The 17,530-nt window shown below is 38.0% G+C and overlaps 1 protein-coding gene across 1 annotated transcript in view; it reads left to right on the forward strand.

The window, feature by feature from the left end:
* The first annotated feature begins 2,190 nt into the window (after positions 1-2,190).
* Positions 2,191-17,530, forward strand: part of LOC137651181 (autism susceptibility gene 2 protein-like) — a 164,743-nt gene continuing 149,403 nt past the window's right edge. The window contains exon 1 of the mRNA XM_068384332.1: positions 2,191-2,653. Coding sequence (XP_068240433.1) covers positions 2,408-2,653 — 246 coding nt within the window. The 5' untranslated portion in view covers positions 2,191-2,407. The remainder of the gene's footprint in view (positions 2,654-17,530) is intronic.

The following is a 17,530-nucleotide window of genomic DNA, read 5'->3' on the forward strand; positions in this document are numbered from 1 at the left end:
ACATTAGTTTAAATTGGTACATTTAAGACTTTTAAAGCTTAAATGCTAAATGCACGCTCTCTCTCTCTCTCTCTCTCTCTCTCTCTCTCTCTCTCTCTCTCTCTCTCTCTCTCTCTCTCTCTCTCTCTCTCTCTCTCTCTCTCTCGTTATATATATATATATATATATATATATATATATATATCGTTATATATATATATATATATATATATATATATATATATATATATATATATATATATATATATATTATATATTATATATATATATATATATATATATATATATATATATATATATATATATATATATATATATATATATATATATATATATATATATATATATATATATATATATATATATATATATGTATAGTTTACTATTTTTTATCTTTATTTATTTATATATATGTATACATAATATATATAATATGTGTATATATATATATATATATATATATATATATATATATATATATATATATATATATATATATATATATATATATAGGTATGATTTATGTAGTTACTATACACATATTCACGAAATAAATCTAATACATCAGATGAACAAATATTGATAAAAAAAGTCATGAAACTACCATAAAATCATAAATATATCTTACAACATTAATCACTAAGAACAGCTGCTATATCTCCATTCATAATGTACACCACCGAGTGATGAAAGGTAACCTTATTATAGCGAGCGCGGTTTGTGTGGACCTTGCCTTTGTGCCCTTCTTGCACGCGACACGTGGCTGTACAGTAAGGTGTTGTCAAGAGATTTGATCAAAGTTTATCAATGGCAGGTGCTCGCCGAACATGGATGTAGTTTACTTCTCGGTTCCTTCGGTAAAATAACCATTTTCTTTTATCTTAACTTTTATTTTTGTTTTAATTAGTTACGGAATACGTTATTTATGTTTGAGTTAGTGAAACAGTAAGTAAAGTTTGTTATGTAGGCCTATAGTAATGTTTATTTACAGACTCATTATGCAGACCCCCCCCCCCCTTTTTTTTAGTTCTAGTGGTGTGCGTAATAATATAATTTAGATATTTTATATCTAAATAAACAACAATAGAATTGAGATCTTTTATTAAAAAAAAATGGTTTTCCCGGAAGTATAGTAAATTCAAAGTACACATCATGATTTAGAGAAAAGAGACGCAACACAAAAATTAATATTAGTACTACAAATTGTATTTTAGCTTGACAATATTAAAGTCAGTTCCTTTAATATATTAAAGTAGAATATTAGTGAGCATCTTAATATTGTCTAATATTGATATTGGGTGTTTTAATGCATATTTTCATTAAATTATACCTTGAACAATAAGATTATTATTATTATTATTATTATTATTATTATTATAAGGTAAGCTACAACCTTACAATACCAGCGGACTGTTTAAATATTAATATATATTTTAACCTTTTAAATGCAAATATAAATTTATACGAACTTTAGATACGTTTTTTTTTTTTCCACGCGAGATGTGAATTCCATTAGCAAACTGCTTCTCAAAATTGCAGTTGTAAATTCCAAGACAACCAGAGGAATAAAAAAGGTCACACAGGTACAAAGGTCAACTTGGCTAGAACATTTAAAAGTAAATTTTGTTGGTTCAGCCAAAGGGATTTTAAATGATTTTGATCAAATAAACATAAGTATCTCTTGCACGATTACATTGTTCGTGTAACGATATAAAACTAAGTTATGTCACCCGTATTTATATACTGCTAAAAATAGGAAATAAATCTAGTGCAATAAAATTCCATACAGGAAAATTTCAAAATATCCTTCAAAATAAGCTTCAACCAATCTCCTTTATCGTGTTTGCAAATCGGCACAGCTGATAGCTTATCTTGTTTATCTCCTGGTTAAGTTGACATGTCATGTTTTAATGTCTTTATTTTTCCCCAATTTATTCGAAGATTGCAAAACGCAAATGATGGTCATTTATTAAAGCTGAAATTGACGGAGATTCATCAATATTAATGAGAGCGAACAATTCCACACAGGTTTGAGTCGCCAGCAGTAAATAATGCGATAGGCTGCTTAATAAGTTATGTCTGATGTCATATGTTATTATGTCCGATTAAAGTTAGGATAAAGGAAAGAGTAGTTGCGTGGTGGGTGTGCGCGGGAACTAGTTTGTTAGGCGGAGAGATAGAGAGAGAGAGAGAGAGAGACGGTAAAGGCTGTTGGCAGGTCGGCGGCTCAGTGTTGTCTCTCGCCGCCATTTGAAGGTCTTGCTTGTGTTGTAGTGTTGTACGGATTGCTTGTATTGATGCTTGATTCAGTGTAGATCAGTGAGTTCTTTCGTGCGTGGAGGTTATGTTTTGTGGTCCTGATGTGGTGGAGAGTAGTGGGAATAAGTGTGCCGTGTATTCTTAAATAATGGAGGAGAAGGCGAGCAAGAGTAGCAACCGCAGACGCCGCGAAAGAGCTCTGAAAATGAAGGCCGAGATCTCGGAAAGTGCTCTGAAGGGGTCCGAGGAGGATAGCTGCGAAGAGTCCCTTCCTCTGGTCCGAACCAAGCCGCCACGCCCTCGGAAGAAGAGTCGGCCCAAGGACCCACTCTTCGAGGAGGACGTGATCGAAGGCTTTGCCTTCCTCGCCTTCAAAACCTACGAGGATTTAGAGGTGAGTGAAGAGAGTTTGGGGACTGTTTTTAGGGGACGTGAGCGTGGGCCTGTTAATGTGTGCTGCCCCCCCCCTTCCGAAGCGCACACGTCCCTCGCTCCTCTCCAAATGGGAAGAATTCCCACCTAAAACATTGCTATCAATCATTTTTCTTGCTTATTGCGTCTTTCTGCCCTCGCTCGGAGGTGTTTGACACGAGTTGCAAGGGATGGGACTGGCACCTTCTTTGTTGGGACTGACCGTCCCGTCGTTTAAGGCAACTTGGGTCCGCTACTGCTACTGCTGCTGCTGCTGCTGCAGCGGGGAACGTGGCGATTGGGGAACAATGGTCACCGCCCACATGCTACTATAGTTTCTCGGTCACGGACACGCAGGGCTGGTTTTCCCTTGCAATATCTTGAATATTGAAAGTTGGGTATTAAAAAAGAATTTGGCCTCCAGTGTGTTTGGGGTTTAAGGTATGCACGCACACGGGACCATTGGAAACGGATGATGTTTGCATGCATAATAATGTCATATTTTTTTGTGGGGCTTGAAAACATAAACCCACCTAGGTGATGATTATACGCACACACACACGCATATATATATATATATATATATATATATATATATATATATATTGTATATATATAGATATATTGTTTGTTTAGTGTATAAACAAAACATTCATGTATACATAGATATATAATATTTATATATATACACTACTATATATATATATATATATATATATATATATATATATATATATATATATATATATAATATAATAGATATATATATATATATATATATATATATATATAATAGATATATATATATATATATATATATATAATAGATATATATATATATATATATATATATATATATATATATATATATATATATATATATATATATATATATATATATATATACACATACAGGTATATATACACTATATGTTTATGCATATTTATTTTGTATGTATCTTTATTACTATAAGGATTGGGAATTAAAATTTAAATACCTTTTATATAATCTGTAATTTTTATATACAATTATGAATGCACATACTCATATACAGCTACTTTAACTGTCAAAATAATATTTACTAATTTCTTTAGTATAGCCTATGTTAAGCTGCATATTTTTCATCATTTATAAAGTATCATTAAGTATTTCCTACTTAATTGATTATCAGAATTTTTTGTTCCTTTTCATACATTAATTGCCTTGAGTTGTATTATAGTATTTCTAAAAGAATTGTATGGAGGTATTTGTGTAATGTTCTATTGCTGAATTAATATGGATACCATATCCTCAAACTGCCTATTTAAAATTACCTTAAATTTTATTCCATTAATATTTTATTTCTTGTTGATAGTTTTTTTATAGCCTTGAGTGATATATACATTGTTACAAGGCAGCCACAAGTTTTAGATGGACAAATTTAACATGTCAGGGTGATATCCTGTATATAATAAGTTTATACATTGCTGTTTGTTTACTAGAAACTTCTATTGTATTCATAGATTTAAGAAAAACATTCATATATCAGATTTTCTTAGATTTTCATATATTTGTGGCTAAATTAATAATGTATATTTTTTAGATAGTTTCATATTAATTTAAATGTCTGCAGGATTATGGAGAGTTTTCTTGATAAATACTGGATAGAAATGATGGGGTGTATGTATGATAACGGCCACCTGTATGTATTATTATGTCTAACTTAGAATACGGAAGTGTAAGTGGGGTTGCAGGGGGCCCCGTTAGGTAAGTAGGTAAGGAAACGGCTTGTAGGTTAGGTTAGAGGGGAAAGTTTAGATTAGTTGATGTCTATTTTTAATGGCCGTTGATATACAAAGGCTCCGAAAAGTAGTACAGTATATAAAGGATGGGGAATATTAAATTATATTTGCTAAAGCAGATAGTTTTGGCCATTTAAACCATACCATGTATGATTATGATCCTGCACACTTCTTATTTCTCTTCCTCTTATTTTGTTAGTTATTTATAGTTTATAAAGGAAATGTTTATTTGAATATTGTTACTATTCTTAAAATATTTTATTTTCCCTTGTTTCCTTTCCTCACTGGGCTATTTTCCCTATTGGAGCTCCTGGGCATATAGTATCCTGCTTTTCCAATTAGGGTTGTAGCTTAGCAAGTAATAATGATGATGATAAATTATAAGTTATTATTATTACTACTACTTGTTAAGCCACAACCCTAGTTGGAAAAGTTTATACCCAGGGGCTCCAATAGGGAAAATAGCCCAGTGAGGAAAGGAAACAAGGAAAAATTAAATACTTTAAGTTGCCCTAAAATAAATATCTCCAATAAAAACTTTAACTAAACAAGAGGAAGAGAAATAGGATAGAATATTGTGCTAGAGCGTACCTTCAAGCAAGCGGACTCTAACCCAAGACGATGGAAGACCATGGTACAGAGACTATGGCACTACCCATGACTAAAGAACAATGGTTTGATTTTGGAGTGTCCTTCTCCTAGAAGAGCTGCTTATTGACTGATTTGTGATTGTTACAAACTGAAATTTCTTGAAAGCCAGCTCCATTCTGGCCAGCCATAGCAAACGGATGCATTCCATAATCTATCTACTGTATTGGTAATAGTTTTAAAGTGTTCTGTACAATTCTTACAGAGAAACTCAAAGTATTAGCATTAGAACAGTAAGTTAGTGACCAGCATATTGAAGGAATGTTGCTCTTACAGTATGTACAGCATTAGGATTATAATCATACAATTATGGGTAATAGTAATGTGGATAGATTGTGAAATTAAAACCAGATGCTTTTACTTTGGTAACTTAAATAAGGTACAGAGATATGAAGCCCACTTTACTTGCACTACTAGATTTTTCTGAAGAAAGCCTAGACATGATTATATAGAATATACTGAATTTTAAGTAGCCTAATTTGTATTTTTCTTGGGTATACTTACGAGAAACTTCCTTCCAAGGAGATCTGGGTTTCTCGATAGGAGTATATTGCATTGGGACAAATGATGCAGTATATAGCTTTAACAGGGGTATAACCATGAAATAATTTGATATAGTATGAAATAATAGATTCTATTACTGTAGATAATTTAATAATCTACAGTAATTGGGGCTTTTCAAAGAAGAGTACAGGACACTGATTTGGTGTTCGATCTCATTTATGGCATGATCTCTTAAAGTGTTCTTTTGCTTTAGTATGCGATCTCAATATTTTTAATTTGTAAAAGAATAGAAAATTTAATGGTTCTTGCTTCGCTGAGCGCTCGCAAAGAAGTATAAACATCAAGCTCCATATGTACTGGCAAGTGGTAATGTTGAGCCGCGCACGCTGATGTCAATGATTGATTATTATTTCTTGGATGGTTATTCTGGTATTTATTTTAAGAAAATCTATTGGTTCTTGCTTCGCCGTAAAGTGAAGTAAGATCGCTACTATCAGGTGAGATCGCATACCAAAGCAAAAAGCACGACTTTGAGATCGCATACCGAAACATCGAGTACAGTGCCGTGTTTTCCTTTGGTGGATAGACCATTAATCTACAAATGTGGAATACTTTGACCCCTATTGCTCGAAAGGTTACATTTTGATTTGGTACATTGATGGCACAGTATTTCCTTTTCATTGATGATGATGTTTGGTTATTGTCACTGCTATATGAGAAACTAATTTCATATACAGTAGAGTACTTCAGAATTATATAACTCCCCGTTCACTAAAACTGTTGTTGCCCATTTGAAAGTAAAAATATCACTGTAGTAGTCATCAAGTCATTTACCACTTGCCAGATCCATACAAGCATGCTGTGGCGCAAGGATTGATAAAAACTGGTACCCCTATTGTTCAAGAGGGGCGGGCTATTGGTACCAAGCATGCTGTGGCGCAAGGATTGCTAAAAACTGGTACCCCTATTGTTCAAGAGGGGCGGGCTATTGGTACCAATTGTTTTCATAAGCTCCCAACAATCTATATCAAAAGTACTTCAGAGACAGTGAAGTTTAAACTATTTGCAGATGATGCGCAATTTTACTTCTTGAAGGGCATTGATGATACTGCTGGAATTTTAAACCAATTGCTAGTGTTAGGGAGTGGATGACTTAACAACTAAATTAGAATAAAGTTTTAGTTTTTGATGGTTGCAAAGAAAATAACTTTAGAAGCTTGGGTGACCTCCACATATTAATAACAACCTGGTCTCAATGTCTAGCTTAGTTGACTTCGTATCCTGTGTGTATCACTTGTCTAATTTGTCTCTTGGTGCTCAAGTAAATAATAAAAGAATCGCTGGATATCAGCTTAGACACGTTGCTTTTGTAAAGAAGTATCTGGATGCATATTCCGTAAAGAAACTTGGTTAACTGTGCTATTACTAAGATTAACTACTTTTAACTATTATAGTTTACCCAAAGTTCAACTCTAGTACAAGGCTTCTCGCCCCAAGAAAGAATTATTCCTATACTAATTGAACCACATTGGCTGCCTACTAAGGCCAGACTAGAATGAAGGGCGAGGTTTATGCTGTCGATGATTTGGAAACCTCTCCAGAGCTTCTTGGGCTGAGGAGAGGAGTGGTGTTAGATGGAAGGTAGAGAACCTTGATGAATGAATATTCTAGGAGGATATATTCTTCGAAGCCAGGAAGGGGAGCAGGGTCATTGCCCATCACAGTAGATATGTCGGTACTGTAGTTGGTTCTCTTCCAAATAAAGCTAGTTGGACCGAAAGAGGTTTACCCTCTCGAAAAAGTCTCTTTACCCTGGCTTTTGCATTAGCCCTCCACATCACCAGAATATCTCCATTAGCGCTTTTTGAGATTTGATAGCTCAAGCATTTTCAGAATGATGCACCAGTACGGGCTTGATTTTATAATCCCCTCTGGTGTTGGCACAAAGAGCAAGGGTAAGCCTGTCCTTCATGGGCTTGTGCAGCCCGGGCAGCTTCTTCTCTTCCGCCTTGGTGTAGGTCTAACGAGGGATTTTTTCCTGAAAAGTTTTGTGGCAGTTGAAGACTTGCTGGGGACTGTTAGCCTTCCTGTAGAGTTAATTCGTCAAATTTTTGATAATGGACTTCTGCCACTTTCTTGTCCAGACTGGCACCCTCCCCATGCCTCATCACTTAAGGAATGCCAGTCTCTCTACAATTTCTTAAACTACCACATGAAGCCTTGAACTCTGTGGGTGCCTGCTGCGATGTCCCTACTGCTGCCTCGTCTTCGCCCTGAGCATGCACGAGATCACCGAGAATGGTGCTGGCCTTGTGGCAGATTTTGTTTCGTAATAAGAGGTATTACTTTGCACTGTGTTATGGCTATGTGTAATGAGTCAACTTTCAGAGCAATGACACTGAGATGATGATAGAGGGAGTTGTCTGTAGATATGAATAATTTTTCGGTCTGTTCAGAGGGTAGTCAAGTATGGAACGGGAGTAAATTTAGACAATTTATTTTTGGAGCTAATTGTGCTTTAGCTAGATCATGGAAGGCTAAGGAATGGGGTTAATCTTTGTTAGTGGTTGAGGGCAGAAAATGTGTTCTGTACAATATTTCTAGCTCTTGAATACTTTGTGTTATGTGGTTTTGTCTGTAGCTTGCAGATATTTCATTTCAAAGCAAAGTGGTACATCTTTCTAGGTTAGGCTAAAAGACAAAGGTTCTCATGAGTATTCACCACATGTATGTTGTGTTTAGGCAATTCATTATACAGTACATGGTGATGACAGATATGACTTGAATGTATGTAGAATACTGATTAAAGTTTTGTTTGACGCAAACAGTTCATAGAATGTGATTGAGTAACTACTAGATATATTAAGATGCAGCGTATGAGCTGGTTGATTTTCTTTTTATCAACGATGTATCAATTAGTAATTCGGGATCCCAAATCATAAATATGCCATTATATTGGAAGTTCAGGGACAGATAGGAATCAGCGGAAAAAATGTTTGATGGAATCTTGTATGAGTCCTTAGAAAACCATATATATAGTCTTTTGTATTTGGTGGAGGCTCTCATCTGTTTAACAACTATAGAAAAGCAAGGCGACTGCTAAGATGTCCCGAGTTTATTTGGATGATTTTATATCTTTGTAGGTTTTAAAATGTGCAGCATATTATTAAATTTCTAAATTATTGAATGTCAAGTGTCAAGTAACCTTTAGTGAAGATTATAAAGATTTACCATTAGAGTATTGTGTAGGGCCTTCTGTTCTTATTCCTTCGGTTCTTATTTGAAGGTCAGAAGTATTGATACTTTGGTATCAATAAGCCTAGTACAGTGTATCGTACTAAGATAGATTCAATAAATATCTATATTTTTCTTAGATGAATGTGCTTCTTCTGAATACTAAGAAAGCGAGATCTGATGTCTGGGATTTTGTATTTAAAGGTTTAAAGGACACTCATGAATGGCAGAGGCAAGGGACAGTGACATTGCCCTAGCAATCAGGACACCCTAGAGACTGACCATATATTATATGATTTGCGCCCAAGCCTCCTCTCCACCCAAGCTAGGGCCAGGCAATGGCTGCTGATGACTCAGCAGATGGACCTATAGGCTCCCCCAAAACTTATCTCACAAGGATGGTAGGGTTGCAGACACTAATGGCACTAAAGAGTCTGAGCGGGACTCGAACCCCCGACTGGCAAACACCAGGCAGACACGTTACCAATCAGGCCAGAGCAACCGTTATATTGCATTTTTTAACTTTCATGACTGATACCTTTCCAGAAATGTTAATTTAAAAGTGCAAAGGCATGGATACACCTCTTAGAAGTAGATACAACATTACAAATGGGATTAGGAGTCATTGAGGGATTACGCAAGGAATGTGTGACCAGCATGGTTTTGCAAGTCAAGATTATTAAGTTAGGTTGCATTGGACATACGGAGTGCGCAATTTGGATTGGGGAAATGTCTGGTTTGACTGACAGCATAAATTAGTAAAACCAGATACATTTTGGATATGAATAGAAGGCTCATTTGTAATGATCAGGTCCCAACTTCAGCATTTTCATTAGGGGCTTTGGAAGATTTAAGTGTTGTTTTGAATTATAAAATTTCCTTTGAATATTGCAGTGGCTATATTTTTTTCCCAGTCAAATCAGCTGATCAGCTTCAACTCGTAAGTTATTGGTATGTATCACATTGTATGTATAGTACTAACTGCAAATTAGTCCATGAAATAACTTAGGTCCTTTTGTGAATGCTATTTTCATGAGTTCTAGACCTAGTTAAGTGTTTTTTACAAAGTTGATGTGATGAACATTATTATTGAGTATGATTAATAAAGATTGCCATTTAATGTTCTCCATGTCATGAAGTGCTAAGTAAATTATTGGCATTACCATCTAGTTTTTCCTACACAAATACAAACCCTCATGCTTTAGTAGGGATGAGATTCTAGCAAAAGCTGGAAATGGGCAATGAAGAAGTTTTGAGGTTCTGGCAGCGCACAAAGATTTTGATTTTGGCCATCGAGCTGCATGGACGTGTTCTTACCACTCGCCAATAAGCCTGAAGTTTTTCACTAGTAAAAATATTTCTTTTTCCCTCTGCAGTATGTGTGTGAAACATGTCTAGGGCTGTCTGATTGATGCTCTCAACTTTTATGAGTAAGATTGAGGTTGATAGTCATCCTTTATGTCCATTGTGTAAAGGGCACTGCTGCATTTCGGACTCTCATTGTTATGTATGTAGGCAGTGGTTCCAAGTGTGTGAGGTTTTTGAGTAGGAGGAAAAGATCCAAGCACAGTGCTTCTCTCACAGGTTCTTCTATGAGGTTGGTAAGTCGGCAAGATCCTGACAACCAAGACTCTACTCCAGCCAGTCGTCGCTTAATTCTATGGACTAGCTGAAGTAGACAAATGACTTTACGCTCGTAGAGCAAGTTCCCAAGGTGTTAAACCTCCCTGCTTCCCCAAGAGAAGCAGAGAGGCCTACCTTAGAGGAGCTGCTACATTCTTCAGTTGTAGAAGTCCTGGCTGTTGGGCTTGCTCCAGCCTAAATTCAGTTCTCAAATTATTTGGATGAGCCCTAACCGTTGACACATCAACAAAAAGTGCCCCTGTAGTCCTACGAGTGACTGTGCCATGAGTCTCAATAATAATTCTTCAACATGTGGAAGAGCTCCACCTCAGGGCCTGTAAACCAAGGTGTTTGAGGGCACAGAAGTGTGAGGAATTGAAACACTTCGCCAAAAAAACAAGTCTTTCACGAACACACTCACTTTTAGATCGATCAATTTCACCTTCCCCGCTAGAGCAGACACCTCCACAAGTGACAGCAAGAGCTAGGAAGAGAAGGCATCTTGAGGACATGCCTCTCAAAGTTCTCTTTTGAATGAATGGATTTGTTGGGGCCTATCCCTTCTTTTCACATGAGTTTTACCTGATTTTAGGTGCGCGCGCAAGCCTATGAGCCAAGGTTGTTGGCTAGGATATGTGCGAAGGTTAGGGACGTCAGCAGAGGCAGTCGCAGCAACCATCTGTTTTTTCGGCCTTGAAGGCCATTAACATGAGGCAGCGGCAGTGGCATCTTTGCAGGCTTCTCGGATCGACCACTGTTCCAGAACGCTAACATATTTTGCAGTATCTGAGAATTTTGCAGATCGTAAGATACGCAAACAGTAAGAGGAGCTCGTCATTTCAGGAGTGAACGTGTTAAAGAGTTTTTAGCACACCAGTGTGCCTACCAGTGGAGCCTCTGGGTTCTGAAACGGATGTGCTGATTAAGAATTTCGTCGGATATGTGGCCACGAAGGACTGAGGAATACTGTACCCCATTAACACAGTGTCACCTTTCCACCTGAGATGTGGAGGTAGTAGCGATAATTGGGAGAAGATAAGTCGAGCTTTCTTAAAGAGAGCTCCTGTCTTTAAGCAACCTCCTTCAATGCCTGCTAAACGCAAAAACTTGCCTTTAAGAAAACTGCCGATGAGAGTGAGACCATAATAATGACCCTCTCCCATGCAGGAAATCAAATGAGCAGGGTTAGCCCTTTCACCGCAGACAAATTCACAACAGATGAGGGCGAGGCAGAAGAGGATCACATTAGAGCTGGCAGTCCCCCTGTTTTATCACCTGTGGGGATGCCTGTCGAGTCAGTGAATGAGTTGACAAGTCCACAAGGCAAAACCTTGGATGGTGAAGGCCCTTTTTGTCAGATACTACGCAATCTCTCACCCTCATTACACTAGCCTGATGGGCTGTTTGTTTTATTTGATCAGCTCCGTCCAAGACCGACTCCTTCGGGATGATGTCAAAATGATGTTAAACAAGAGAGTGATGGAGGAGAACGATGACTACTCTAAGATTTTACAGCAAATTGTTTGTAGTACAGAAACTGTCAGGAGGTTGGAGACCAGTTGTCGACCTTTCCCATCTGAACGTCATGCGATATTTCTGAGAAGGAAGTTAAAGATGGAAACCTCTTCACAGTCCTTCTAGCGATATCATATTGACAAATTCCAGTCCACCAAACTCAAAAAAATACCTTCAGTTTGTACAGGGAACAAGAAGATTCCAGTTTTCTGCTCTCTTGACTGCATGTATCTACATCCCTGTAGGTGTTCAAGTGTTCATATGGGTATTGGCCAGGGCTACTGTCTTGGGAATAAGACTTCTGCTATATCTCGAAGACTGGGTTTTACTGGCAGAGTCAGTCCCAACTCCTACTCCACAAGGACCTTTTCTAGAGTTTAGTTAGAATCTGGGGACTTTCTCAGTCTCGTAAAGGAAGTTCTGAGAGCTCCCAACTTGTACGACCTCCTGTGCCGACCGCACATGAAGAGGTAGCACAACACAGTGAATTAGCTGTCACTTCATGGTTGGAAGTTATCCAACATCTCAAAGAGGGAGGCCTTTAGCATCCAACTACAAAGCATCTCAGAATACCTCTGAAAGTCTTTGACAGCAGTCTACCAAGCAGAATGGGCACTCATATGATTGATGTTGTAGGACAAATACTTCTTTACTCAATGCCTCTGTTCCACTATTTGTGGATTTTATTATGCACCTACGGGGTGAGAAACTCTTGATGTTGGCGGTTAAAGGCTATGGCTCATCCTTGAGCCATGTTTTCAGATTAAAAGGAGTAGGTCTCACTCCTTGTGGAGATTATTGGCTGTGACTCAGAATTTTTGAACAATCACTGCCCCCACAGGAAATTAACCCTCAGCTTGGAATGTAACTGAAATCCTTCGATCATTTGAAAGCGCCATACAAACTATTGAGGCGAGCCTTAGAAGGCGACTCTTAGAATAATTTTCTTGCAGGCCTTCGACCAAACAAGTGGGAAAGCTACTCGGTCTATCGTACTTAGTCCCATTCCCAGCTGTGGAGGCAGGTCTCTCGTTCATTCAAATTTGTGGCAAAGACCCTGGACACATTGATCAGTGACTCTAGGTTTGACTTTTCAGTTTCATTGCTGAAGGAGGCAACTGATAATCCTGCCGACCTACTTCTGTCACCAGTGAAAACGGTGAGGCACTCCATAAAGCATACAACATGAGGTAGACCCCACTTAATGAATCTCTTCATAAGTATGGGAAGACATAAGAAGAAATTCTCCTAAAATACCATCTCCTTTTGGCTTCATGAAGTCTTCAGTATATGGAGCAAAGGGATGTAATAGTCCTCAGTCCCTCTAGAGCTCATGAAGTCGGAGGGATTGGGACCACTTTATTCTTCAAGAGCCATTCAGTTGCCTAAGTGTTGAAGGCAGGCGTCTGGAAGAGACAGACCACCTTCATGGTACAGTATCTTTAGGATTGTGCCCACAGATCCCTTGATACGTTCCCAGTATAACCTTTGATAGCTGCCCAGTAAGGGTTGTAGCGAGCCCCGCTCCAAGAAGCAACCCTAAAGGGTGTTGGTATTAAAACTTGGGCGAGTGGTACCACTACCAGAGGTCCCTTTCCAATTAGACTTCTCCCTCCTCAAAATCCCGTTACTACGAGGTGTCGTTCACTGCAGCTACTGTCTCCTCCCTCACCCACCCACCACTACAGCTACTCCCCCCCCCCCACCACCACCACCTATCCTTCTCCCATCATTCCTACTATAGTCAAACCATTCGGTGGTGGCCGCTGAGAAGAGCTCTTTGCCTGAACTTTTAGTATCCGAGCGTAAACACTTAGTTCATTTTTCCTTGAAGGAGGCTCTCTTAAGAGACAAGTCGAAAACCTTTGAAAACAACAATAAAGCCAGATTAAGAGATTAACAGTATCCTATTTTTCCTCAGGCTTTCTTTACAACTGTACTTGCTGGCACAAGACCACCTAAATAACATCTTCTTTACAATAATAACTTATTTATTGTAACACACATACACACTATATATATATATATATATATATATATATATATATATATATATATATATATATATATATATATATATATATATATATATATATATATATATATATATATATATAAAGTTTAACACTGTTCCTCTTGAACCATATTTGTTGAAGTCTTCTGAAGCAGTCATTGTACGAAGACGATGCTTTGTTTGTTCTTGAAAATTAGGGTTTCCACATTCTTCTTGCATGATTATTCGACGAATTATTATTATTTAATTAAAATTCGTATCTTCAGACGTGCGAATATATGCTTTGGTTACATCAGTAAAGGGGCCGCTTTTCATCTTCATTGTGAAATACTTGCACACACTGTGTACTGTTTCCACGAGTTGTTTAAGTTTCCAATCGTTGAAGTTTGATAGCTTATGCAGTTTCAAACACAGCACTTTATACTCCAAGATCGACCATTCTGAGGCTAAAATATGGCTCACTGATCTTTGCTTGATAAATTTACCCTTGTGACCTCCAAGATGTACTGGTCAATCAGATTTCAAACTCACCATCAGCCAGAGTCTTATTACGACAATAGGATAAAAGTGGCAATAAACCTGGGATTATAATTTAAAAAAAAAAAAAAAAATGTTGGTTCCAATTATCATTATAGAAATGGAGACCTTACCTTATGAAATATATACGCCTGGCAAGACTAACAGGAGAGAGAGAGAGAGAGAGAGAGAGAGAGAGAGAGAGAGAGAGAGAGAGAGAGAGAGAGAGAGAGAGAGAGAGAGAGAGAGAGAGAAAGAGAGAGAGAGAGAGAGAGAGAGACTGGATTTAACTTCTGGTTAATCGTAGCCACCTCTGGTTAATCCTGCGAGATTAGTCAAAAAGGAAGGACATCTGTCATACAGCGGCTACGCTTTATCAGTTTCACTGTGTTTGGATGAGTCGTGTCTAAGTACTGTGTTCATTTTTCCTTAAAGTGGCTGAATCATTTTGACACGAGTATGCTATACAGTGGGTCAGATATTGTCTCAGCGGCCACGACAGATTGGTTTTACTATAGCACCCCAAGTTTGGGCCAGCCTAGGTTGAGGAAAACGGAAGGAGCGTTCACAGGGCGACACAGGCTCCTTGCCCAGAAATAGAATTTCCCTTCGTCAAAATCCCTTTTCTGGGTTCAACCTATGTCGCTCCGTGAAATAGTCACAGAATTGGTCCCATAAGCTTGGAAAAACACAAAATGTTAAGGAACTGAATTAAAAGAGTAATTCAATTAAGAGTTTTACTAAAATCCTTAATATACCAATATCTTAATTACACCTCAAATAAAGGCCAATGTTAAGGTAGGGGGAAAAGGGAAGGCAGGTGCTGCCCTGCTCCTTATTAGGAGACAAGGCACTAAAAGGGAAAATATATATGAAGATAGGACCCTGTTATAATGGTTGTGTTAAATCTGGAGGAACCACTACATCTTTTTAATCCTTTAGAATTCATGTGACGAAAATAATTGACTGGTGTTGCTACAGCCCGGATATCTTGGGCATGTGGTACAGATTCTGGCTTGGTTCTTTTAATAAGATAAAGAATCTATTGTCTGATTCCTTTCAGGGAAATGGTTCCTCCATCCTTTCTAATAAACAAAGGTCCTGAAGGTCTATTTAAATAGTTTTCCAGAGTGATAACTGGGCGCACAGATAGATCCTGTGGAAGTGGGACAATCTTCCACAGGGACCATCTATTCTGTGGACCCTCATTCTTTTCTAAGAATTTTCTATCTAGAGAGAATAAAATTCCACCAGAAGAAAGAAAATCAATATGATTTGGTTCTCTAGATAATGCTGAGAGTTCAGATATTCTGGCTCCTGAGGCTAAGCTTTTCAAAAATAACGTCTTCCTAAGAAGCGCTATACAAGTGCATGAGTCAATATCAAGAGTCAGAATCTAGATCAAGGACATCGTCTAAAACCCATGAAACTGCGTGAGGTCCGAGTTACTGGCGTTAGTTTAGTACAGGCTCACGGAATAGACGAAAAATATGAATGTAAGATTAAAATTGAACCAGATCTGAAATATTTTCCTTAAAGCAGATTTAATCATAGTAATAGTATTATTGGCTAGACCTCCAAGAAAGTTCTGAAAAAGGTAACTGCTAGATTCGTAGTCAGCGTCCGAACCTCTGAGTCTTCCAGAAATTGGTTAACTTTCTTACATCAGAATCATATTGCCGAAGGGTAGAATCTCATATACCTGACACTAGTGACAGTGTGTTAAAAGGGTCAATCTCAGCATCTTTTTGTGCTGTAAATCTCAGATAGTCCATAAAGTGAAGGCACTCTGAATCCGTGAGGAAGCACACACACTTTGAGATAGTACCATCCGTGTTAACTTGGTTCGGGAATCCGCCGAGGTTAGAGTCCTAGTTCCACCAAGATAGGGAACTAGTTGCATTGACCAATTGAGGGCTACGAGGGCAATCTGACCTTTGAAAGTCCTGAGCATGTCCGGGACTTTCATGAGCATGTTTAAAGGTGGAATCGGGTAAATCCTCCATCAGTTGTTCCAATCTATGGACATGTCGTTTGTGACATAGGCCAGAGGGTCCAGGTTGGGGGCCATGTGACATTGTGGCTTGTGGTTGGATTCCATGGCAAATAGGTCTACTTCGAGACCCGGAACCTGTTGGCAGGTCCAATTAAATGACTTTTGGCCAAGGACCATTCACACTCCCACGGAGGTGTCCTCGTTAGATCATCCTCAACCACTTTTCATACTCCTGCCAGGTGAACAGCTGACAGGTGGCAAAGGTTCCCTGATGCCATTAAATAGATAGCTACCATCACCTGATTTACGTGACTTGATTTGGAACCTCCCCTGTTTATGCAGTGGACTATCACTTGGCTGTCTAGTGTTAGACTGATATGTTGTTTCTGTGATGGGGAAAGACTTAGAGTCAAGAACACTTCCATGACTTATAAGATATTGATGTGTAGTTGTCGTAGTGTCACTGTCCACAAACCCTGGACCTATTCGTATTGGGAATAGCCTCCCTAAATGCTTAGGGAGTCATCTAAATGGACCACCAATGTTGTCGCTGGGAATCGTAAAGGTACTGAGTTTGCTAGGTTTTTTTACCTTCGTCCATTGTTGAAGTCTTTTCCATAGTGTAGGTGGAATCCAAGAAATTTTCTCTATATTTCTCGTTTTCTTTGGACCGCCAAACTCGATTGATGTCTTCCAGATTGACTCTCAGTAATGTCTGTTACTGAGGGAAACTGGAGTAAACCTAGGATTCTTTCTTGGTTTCTCTGGGTCGTTAGTTTGTCCTTGAGGGATCCTCTTGTGTTTATTACCATCTCTATCCTCTTCTGTGGTTGAATCGACCGCTTGTGTGTGTGGTCAGGACCCATTAAAGACCTAACCACTGGAATCACATTGCTGGAGAAAGACGGGAGTTTTTGAAATTTATTTGGAAACCAAAGTATTCCAGAAATTTTATTCCTTTGCCCGACGCCTTGTGGCATTCCTTAACGCTGTTGGCCCAGATAAGCCAACCGTCTAGGTAGGCCACT

Source organism: Palaemon carinicauda, chromosome 12 (assembly GCF_036898095.1).
Source record: "Palaemon carinicauda isolate YSFRI2023 chromosome 12, ASM3689809v2, whole genome shotgun sequence".
Classification (NCBI taxonomy): Eukaryota; Metazoa; Arthropoda; class Malacostraca; order Decapoda; family Palaemonidae; genus Palaemon; species Palaemon carinicauda.